At 50.1% G+C, this 9,328-nt stretch overlaps 1 protein-coding gene across 1 annotated transcript in view; it reads right to left on the bottom strand.

Annotated features, from left to right (window-relative positions):
• Positions 1–9,296, bottom strand: part of NOC2L (NOC2 like nucleolar associated transcriptional repressor) — a 45,475-nt gene extending 36,179 nt beyond the window's left edge. The window contains exons 1-8 of the mRNA XM_054175883.1: positions 9,212–9,296; positions 8,377–8,568; positions 7,607–7,775; positions 6,990–7,106; positions 5,693–5,813; positions 4,753–4,843; positions 3,261–3,339; positions 617–727 (exon numbers count right to left, since the gene is read on the bottom strand). Of these exons, the coding sequence (XP_054031858.1) occupies positions 617–727; positions 3,261–3,339; positions 4,753–4,843; positions 5,693–5,813; positions 6,990–7,106; positions 7,607–7,775; positions 8,377–8,568; positions 9,212–9,231 (900 nt within the window). The 5' untranslated portion in view covers positions 9,232–9,296. The remainder of the gene's footprint in view (positions 1–616; positions 728–3,260; positions 3,340–4,752; positions 4,844–5,692; positions 5,814–6,989; positions 7,107–7,606; positions 7,776–8,376; positions 8,569–9,211) is intronic.
• Positions 9,297–9,328: the final 32 nt, after the last annotated feature.

A 9,328-nucleotide genomic window follows, 5' to 3' on the forward strand; every position in this document is an offset into this window, starting at 1 on the left:
TGTTAAAATATTCCACCCCCAGCTCATGAGTGAAATACTATCAGGGACTACACGCAGGCGGCTACTACTCCATCTGGGAGTGAGAACAGATGACTTTCCCAGAACACCTCCTTCTCTCCATTCCTTCCCTCTCTCCCTTTCTTCCTTCCTTTCCTTCCTCCCTCCCTTTCTTCCTTTCCTCCCTTCCCACCTTCCCTCCCTTTCTTCCTTCCTTCCCTCACCTCCCTCCCTTTCTTCCTTCTTTACCTCCCTTCCCACCTTCCCTCCCTTTCTTCCTTCCTTCCCTCCCTTTCTTCCTTTCCTCCCTTCCCACCTTCCCTCCCTTTCTTCCTTCCTTCCTTCCCTCACCTCCCTCCATCTCTCCCTTCCTTCCTTCCTCCTCTCTCCCTTCCTTCCCCAGAACACCTCCATGTCACCCTACAAGGGCTCAGCAGCAGAGCCACACACCCACTTCACCTCACCCAGGTCTGTAAGAAGAGCAGGAGACCTTCCCAGGACCAAGAGCAAAGGGAAGAGGAGCACAAGAGACTGAACTGTCAGGGGATCCAGCCCAAACCCCATGAGATGCTCATCTGCAGGGGCAGAGCAAACCCCTCAGATCCAAACACCACCTTACCTTGAGCAGGACACGGCACTGCTTGGGAAAGGACAAGTAGTAGGGCACTATGGAGCTGACATGCTGAAGGACTGCTGCACCAACTGAGGCTTCTGTTAAGCAAGACAGGAGCTATGGAAGGAGAACAAACCACAGCCCTGTTTAGCATGTGGCCCTCATCATTACTTCTTCCCTTACCACTCAGCATCTGTGTTTTGCCATCCCCAAGTGTTTCTGTGCTGCTAAAGCTCAGCCTGCCCTAGGAAAGAAGCTCAAAGCCACAAAAGCTCTCTCAGGAGCTGACACACACTGGGTAAAACAACTCAGCTGAAGGAGGAGGAGAGCTCAGGCTACTGGACTTGGGTGGCTCAAGGCACCTGAGCTCATCACACACCACCTCATTTGTGTGCTGCAGAAGTTTCCACCCAGTTTAAGATGTCTGCTCACAGATGGCATGACACCAGTGCCTCTGACTCACTGCAAGTGGTCAAAGCATGATGGAGACACCCTCAGCCTACACAGATCTTGGAAACAGACCACCTGAGCTATCTGGGACCTTACTGGGTTTCATTAGGATTTAATGGGAAGCTGGAATACTATCAGGTATCAAGAGATGAGCTCAAGGAGAGGGTCAGACAAGCTGTTAAGAAACTGCATCTCTGTATTTCCAGGTTGTTCAGCTCAGCTCCCTTGGAGCCAACCCCAGAGACATTGGCAGTTTCTCACTGAAGACAACAGTGAGCTCAAAGTCACTTCAGTTCAAGAGAGCTCCTGCCTGATGCAGTGCCAGCTCCTGCCTGCAATCCCAATTGCTGGAAGCAGCAGCAGCATTTTTTTTCCCCTCCATTACCTTCCCTCCTTGCACTGCAAAGATTGTGAGCTAGGAAGGTGTCCTTTGCAAAGCCCCTCCCACACCAGAATGAAAAGAAGGTATTTCTGAGGAAATAGGTTAGAAAAATGCTGTAGTGAAGGCAGGGGCTGAGAGCACTCAGAAGCAAACACAGGGGCAGGGTTTGCTTCACTGGGACTGCCTTGCCAACTTCCCCTTTGCTACTGCAATCCTCTGCTGCTGGCACCACGACTCCAGAGGAAGGAAAAAAAAAGCTCTCCTGATCAGAAGGTTCTTTCTGCTAAGTCATTCTGCCAGCTCCCAGCTAAGAGACATCAGCACTTTCCTCACATACCCTTTCCTCAGCTTCTCAAGGAATCCCAAACCCAGAAATTAACTGGGGGCAGGAGTTGCCTTCAGAAATAATCCCTGAATTGTCTCTGAAGAGCCAGACAGCAGCAATCTGGGGGGGCTGGGGTGTCCTAGTGGGATGGAGCATCATCATACTTGGAGATGGTGTAAGTGAGATTGCCAACATAACATCTTCTGAGTATCTACTACAAGCTTTATGTTTTATAGATATAATTATTATAATTATTTAAAAAAAGAAGAAATAAAAAAGGGAGAAAGGAAAGGGAACAAAAAAAAGGGAGAAAGGAAAGGGAACAAAAAAAAGGGAGAAAGGAAAGGGAACAAAAAAAGGGAGAAAGGAAAGGGAACAATAAAAGGGAGAAAAACAAAAAAGGGAGAAAAGAAAGAAACAAAAAAGGGAGAAAAGAAAGAAACAAAAAAGGGAGAAAAGAAAGAAACAAAAAAGGGAGAAAAGAAAGAAACAAAAAAGGGAGAAAAGAAAGAAACAAAAAAGGGAGAAAAGAAAGAAACAAAAAAGGGAGAAAAGAAAGAAACAAAAAAGGGAGAAAAGAAAGAAACAAAAAAGGGAGAAAAGAAAGAAACAAAAAAGGGAGAAAAGAAAGAAACAAAAAAGGGAGAAAAGAAAGAAACAAAAAAGGGAGAAAAGAAAGAAACAAAAAAGGGAGAAAAGAAAGAAACAAAAAAGGGAGAAAAGAAATAAATAAAGGATAAAAGAAATTGAGAAAAAAAGACAAATTTTTAAAATATAAAAAGTAAAGATAATAAAGATAATAAAATAAAAATAAAGACAATCAAATAGAAATCAAGATAATGAAATCAAAATAAACTAAAGCTGAACTGTAATTCTCTCTCTACATTTTTATTTCTATACCAGCTTTATACTATTTACTACAAGATTCATAGTGCCAGAAACGGAATGAAAGGAGCAGGAGGCAGCAGCTCAGCACTGCAAACTACTTTCAAGCCCATGAAATATTAGTTTGGCAGGCAACTGAAGACAGAAAGAAGTGCCAGCACGTTAAGCCAGCCCTCCCTTACAGGCTGCCCATTCTCACCCCAACCACCCAAACTGGTTGATTAGACCAAACGCTTCCAAATCAAGGCAAGGACCTTGACGGACACCAATCAGATGCCCAAAGCTCCAAGGCTCTGAGATTGCTTCTGCTTATTGCAAGCCTTAATTATTCTCCACTATAGAAGAATGCACAGAACCAACTACCCAAAGGTTCCCAGGGTTGTGATGACCAGAAAGTCAACCTCGAAGTGGAGTAGGTTTGGAAGGGAAAAGCACTTGAGGCTACATTATTACCTGCTCTGTTCATTCTCTCTTTGATTGCTGAGCTCTCCTTTGAGCAGTGCTGCCTAGAGCTCTGTCTCAGTCCAAAACACTCTGAACAAAAAGCTCAGAGATGCACAAACTGCCCCCCCTCCACCCAGTAACACAAAGATGCTGAAGATTCTTACTCTTATGGTGCAGCCCAGGTAAGCTTTTACATCCAGTCTCAGCTTGCTCCAAAGTGGGCTGGTGGAAGGGAGAATCATTCTGGAAAGGAGCAAGAATTTGGTTGGGCTTTGAGGAAAAAACCACCAAAACTCCACCAAATTAATCAGACTTCAGCAGAAGAGAGAGTTAAAAGTACTGCTTGCAGAGCAAGAAGGAACAGTTTTGTCTCTTCTTATCACAGAATGTTAGGGGTTGGAAGGGACCTGGAAAGAGCATCCAGTCCAACCCCCACCCCTGCCAGAACAGGGTCACCCAGGAACACATCCAGCTGGGTTTTGAATGTCTCCAGTGAAGGAGACTCCACCACCTCTCTGGGCAGCCTGCTCCAGGCTCTGCCACCCTCACAGTGAAGGAGTTTTTCCCTTATGTTCATCTGGAGCCTCCTCTGCCCCACTTTGCCCTATCATTGGACATCCTTGAGCAGAGCCTGGCTCCATCCTTTCACATCTTCATAAACATGAATGAGGCCCTCAGGCTCCTCTGCTCCACGCTCAAGAGTCCCAACTCCTTCAGCCTGTCCTCAGCAGGGAGATGTTCCACTGCCTTCAGCATCTTCATGGCTCTGCTCTGGACTCTTTCAAGCAGTTCCCTGAGGTCTTTCTTGAACTGAGGGGCCCAACACAGCCAAATCACACAAGCACCAAGGTTGGAAGAGACCTCAAAGATCATCAAGTCCAACCTGTCACCACAGACCTCATGACTAAACTGTGGCCAGCAGGAGCAGGGAAGTCATTGTACCCCTGTACTCTGCACTGGTTAGGCCACACCTTGAGTACTGTGTCCAAATCTGGGCCCCTCAGTTTAAGAAGGACATTAAGAGACTTGAAGGTGTCCAGAGAAGGGCAACAAGGCTGGGGAGAGGCCTATGAGGAGAGGCTGAGGGAGCTGGGGTTGCTTAGCCTGGAGAAGAGGAGGCTCAGGGGAGACCTCATTGCTGTCTACAACTCCCTAAAGGGAGGCTGGAGCCAGGAGGGGGTTGGTCTCCTCTCTCAAGCAATCAGCACCAGAACAAGAGGACACAGTCTCAGCACCACATCCACATGTCTTTGAAATACCTCCAGGGATAGGGACTCTGCCACTGCCCTGGACCACCTGTTCCAGGGCCTTACAACCCCTTCAGGGAAGAAATTGTTCTTCACATCCAACCTAAACCTCCCTTGGTGCAACTTGAGGCCTTTTCCTCTTGTCCTGTTACTTACTATCTGGGAGAAGAGACCAAGCCTCACCTGGCCCCAGCCTCTTTTCAGGGAGTTGCATTGAAGCAGCAGCTTTCCCCTCAGCCTCCTTTTCTGCAGTGTGGTGGGCTGAACAACCCCAGTTCCCTCAGCCGCTCCTCCTCCCAAGACTTTTGCTGTAGTCCTTTCATCAGCTTTGCTGGCCAGCTTGCAGCTCTGCACCCCTCTCCCAGGCAGCTTTCTCTCCCCTGCTGAGCTCACATCTCCTCAGACTTACTTTTGTTTGTTCTTTGGGGGTTTTGGAAAGAGCAGCTTTTGCACGGAGCGGAAGAGGTCCCGGACGCAGAAGGACACCAGGGCGTTGAACACTGGTTGAAAGAAAAGCAGCAAAGCATTGGGAAATGGCTCTCCACATATTCCTGGTTTCTCAGTCAATATGGGGAAAAAAAAAAACCAAAACCTTCCCCCAAAGAGCTGAATGAATTCCCAAAGCTTCTGGAAGAATGTCAGTTTGCCTTACGCTAAGCTTTCGCACAACCAACTCTGTAAACAACACCTTCAGGGAACCAGAGAATTGCCAGGGTTGGAAGGGACCTCAAGGCTCAGCCAGTCCCAACCCCCCTGCCATGGGCAGGGACACCTCACACCACAGCAGGTTGCTCACAGCCACCTCCAGCCTGGCTGCAAACACCTCCATGCATGAGGCTTCCACCACCTCCCTGGGCAACCTGTGCCAGGCTCTCACCACCCCCATGGGGAAGAGTTTATATCCATGACCCCTTGACCTCTCACAGCCTGATAGTGCAGCTGAGTTCTGAACCATGGTGAGGTTGTATACTGCTATTTGGTAAGAAGACTTTAAATAGTCTTGGAGGATTAGTTCCAAGAGGGATCAGCAAGAAGAAGCTGCAGCAGGAGTTGTCCACAAAACCATGCACTACACTGACATAAACACTAAGTAGCTTCACTCTAAGCAGCCTGGGGAATGAAGCAAGGCCCAGTTGCTCCAGGCATGCACACCTCACACACTGGGGCACCAGAAGAGACAGCACTGCTCAGGCTCAGCACCAGGAAGATAAGCTGCTTTGGTGAAATGAAGCCTCTGCAAGGGCAAGTTAACTCCAGCCCATTCTTATCCTCACCCTCTACCCACAGCTAAACCTCCCCCACCAAATGATTTCCCTCCTCTCACAGAACTTGCATGGTGCCCAACTCACCTGCAGCATCAGTGACTTGGAACTTGCTGGGGTCAGCCCCACCACTGTCTCCTTTGGTGGTTGCTACAGCTGCTTTGAAGGCTTGAGTGATCTCATGGAAAAGTTTTGGTGTTAAGCCTCCCTGGAGAAAGAAGAAGGGGGGGAAAAAAATGGGTTCAAACCCTATGATTCTGTGATTGTGATTGCTGAGGAGGAACAGCAGTGACAGCCTGGAACTCTGAAGCACTTTACTGGGACAGGAGTATTGGAATTCATTAAGTTTGATTGCAAGACCCAGCTCCATCCCATAAAATGAAGGAAAAATGTCAAGACAATGTTAATGAATGCTAGTGGCCTTCACTTGCTCCAAAATGGCCTTCTAATTGCTTGGGGGTTGAGAAGCAATCAATCAGCTGCAAGCAACTATCCAATCTGACCTTTCCCTCCTCCCCTCTTAGAAGCAGCAACTCAAAATGTGACCAATAAAAACATTTCTGGAGCTGCCAAGGGCCCAGTGCTTAGTAAGAGGGTGAAAAAAAACCAACCCAAAGTTAACCATTCTGCCCTCTTTTGAGCCACCCAAGTTTCTCTGGCTTCTCTCTCAGGAGGAGTGCAAGTACTCTGCTCTTGCAGCCCAGGAGAAAATGCAAAGACAAACCATGCTGAAGCAAGGAGAGCTCAAGGAGTAGGAGCTCATAGGTAGGACATCTCTGTCAATTTTGGTGACAATTGGTCTTTTAGAGGCAGTGACAGGTGTGGAATAATGTGTAAAGGAGAACACTCAAGTGCCTGGTATTCCAGCTGACAGACACAGAATGGTAGGGGTTGGAAGGGACCTGGAAAGATCCTCCAGTCCAACCCCCCTGCCAGAGCAGGATCACCCAGGGCAGGTCACATCCAGGTGGGTTTTGAATATCTCCAGTGAAGAAGACTCCACAACCTCTCTGGGCAGCCTGCTCCAGGGCTACAGCATCCTCACAAAGCTTTTCCTTATGTTCACCAGGAACCTCCTCTGATGCAGCTTGCCCCCACTGCCCCTTGTCCTATCATTGGACATCACTGAGCAGAGCCTGGCTCCATCCTCCCCACACTGCCTTTCACATCTTTGTAAACATGAATGAGGTCACCCCTCAGGCTCCTCTTCTCCAAGCTAAAGATCCCCAGCACCCTCAGCCTGTCCTCAGAAGGAAAGTGTCCCACTGCCTTCAGCATCTTTGTGGCTCTACACTGGACTCTTTCAAGCAGTTCCCTGAGGTCCTCCTCGAACTGAGGGGCCCAGAATTGATTACAATATTCCACATGCAGCCTCTCTGCTCACCTCTGCAGCTTCTTTCCATTCTTCAACCATTTTCAAGCTCACAGGGACACAGGAAGCTTTCTTCCGTTTGACTCTTTGCTCCTCCTCCTCCTCTTCTTCATCTTCATCACTTGCTTCCTAGAGAAGTCAGCAGCAAGACTGAGAAAAGGTTTATGCACTTGTGGCCTCTCCTCTTTTGCTGAGGAGCTCCTGAAGAGGAGAGGCAGGCAGCAGTGAACTTCACCAATGCTGCCCTCAGCACTGTGTGTAATGCAGTAACGAAGTTAACTCTGCTACACAACCACAACATCCAAGAAGATAAAACACCAGGGAGGAAGCAGAAGCACTTGGGCCACATCAAACTCAGACTGGCAAAGGTGACACCAAAACCAGAGCCACCAAGAAAACAGGCTCCTGAGGCTCTGCTTTTTCAATCTTTAAGGAACTCCTCAGGCTCAGTTCCAGAAACCAGCTGTGGATTTGAGCACAAGCAACACCTGCAGCTGATCTCTGGGGAAGCTCCTCCCCAGCCACCTGTGCTCTTCCAAAGCCTGAGGCCTTGCAGGGAAGCTCAACTACTCCACATGGAAGCAACTGGGGTAACTTTTGGGTTCAGAATCCAAAGCAGGGCCTGGTACCTCCAGCTTATCAGGTGGGACATGCAGTGGTTCCTCCTCATCAGAGCTGTCTGAGGCATCAAAATCCAACAACTTGCGATCGTTTTCCTCCAAGAACTTGTAAAACTCAGGATCCTTTTCCTTCAGCCTGGAGAGCTGATCTTTGTGTTCAGAGGCTTTCCCCTTCTTCCTGGGAGAGAAGAATTACCATGAGCTTATCCACTGCTGGTGAACACAAGCGAGGGAGGGCAAAACACAGGAGGAGTGCCAAAAGTCTCCTGATGCTGCAAGCAAAGTAAGGAACGTGTGGGCACTAAGCACAGCTGGGGCTAATTCAAAGTGATGGCTTCATCAGGGCTGGGGCCACACTCCTGTGTCTCATTTAACACCTGCTCCAGAGGACTTGTGAGAGGTTGTTTACACTCAGCACTAAGAAATCTTGATAGCAAGCCAGCAGGTTGTACTGAGAGACTGACCAGAGGTCAGGAAAACCAAAGAACAACCCCAAACCAAACCAATCTGGTCTCAACCCATGCCCCTTTTTGGCACCTCTGACCCAGCTTAGCCCTGAACTAACTCAGCCTATGGCAGATGCTGCAAAGACCTGTGGCTGCTTATCAAAGCAGGCAAGGGTGAAGATCTCAACCAAGCAATGAGTGCATGCTTGGATGTGCCAAACCCCACCCCAAGCAGGCAGGAGGGGATCTGCATTTATCTGGCAGCTGTTGGAACGTGGCTGCCTCCAAGCCTTGCCCAGAGCAGGCAGGAGGTGAGAGGGGTTATGCCCTTACCTGGCAGCTGGTGTGGCCTGGAGTGGCTGCTTCACCTTCCCATTCTGTGCCTTCCCATTCTGCTGCCTCCGTGCTGCAGCCCCCTTGGTGGGTCTAGGGGCCTTCTCCTCCTCCTCTTCCTCCCAGTCACCATCAAGCTCTGACTCAGAGCCAGCAGCAAGGAACTCATCCAGGCTCAGATCTGCCAGGTTCCTGGGAATGGTGAAGAAAGAAGCTTAGTGAAGAGACACTGAGGTGCTGGAGCAGGTCCAGAGAAGGGCAATGAAGCTGGTGAAGGGTCTGGAGAACAGGGCTGGTGAGGAGCAACTGAGGGAACTAAGGTCGTGAAACCTGGAGAAAAGGAGGCTGAGGGGAGACCTTGATTTCTACAACTCCCTAAAAGGAGGCTGGAGTCGGGTGGGGATTGGTCTCTCTCCCAAGGAACGAGAAATAGGACAAGAGAAAACGGCCTCAAGCTGCACCAGGGGAGGCTCAGGCTCGACAACAGGAACAATTTCTTCCCCAAAAGGGCGGTCAAGAGTCCCCATCTCGGGAGGGGTTTCAAAGCCGCGTAGATGCGGCACTGAGGGACACGATTTCGTGGCGGGCTGGCAGCGCTGACTTTACGGTCGGACTCGATGATCTTAAAGGCCTTTTCCACCCAAAACGACGCCGTGATTCTGAGCGCCAGGCTGCTCGCACGGGGCCTACCCAGCACAGCCGCCTCGAGGCCAGCAGGGCGGGGCTGACGAGGCCCAGGCGGCCAGCAGCACCCCGTGAGGCCTTCCCCGCCGCGCTCCTGCTCCGCACCGACCCACCCGCAGCCTCTGCAGACCCTCCTCCCGCCGGCGCTCACCTCTTGCGGGTAGCGGCCATGCCGCCCGCCTGCCTCCAGCGCGGCCGCCGCTTCCGCTCCCAGCGTGCAGCGCGGGCGGGGCGGAGCCAGCCCTCACGGCCCCGCTCGTGGCCCCGC

Source organism: Dryobates pubescens, chromosome 33 (genome assembly GCF_014839835.1).
Source record: "Dryobates pubescens isolate bDryPub1 chromosome 33, bDryPub1.pri, whole genome shotgun sequence".
Classification (NCBI taxonomy): domain Eukaryota; kingdom Metazoa; phylum Chordata; class Aves; order Piciformes; family Picidae; genus Dryobates; species Dryobates pubescens.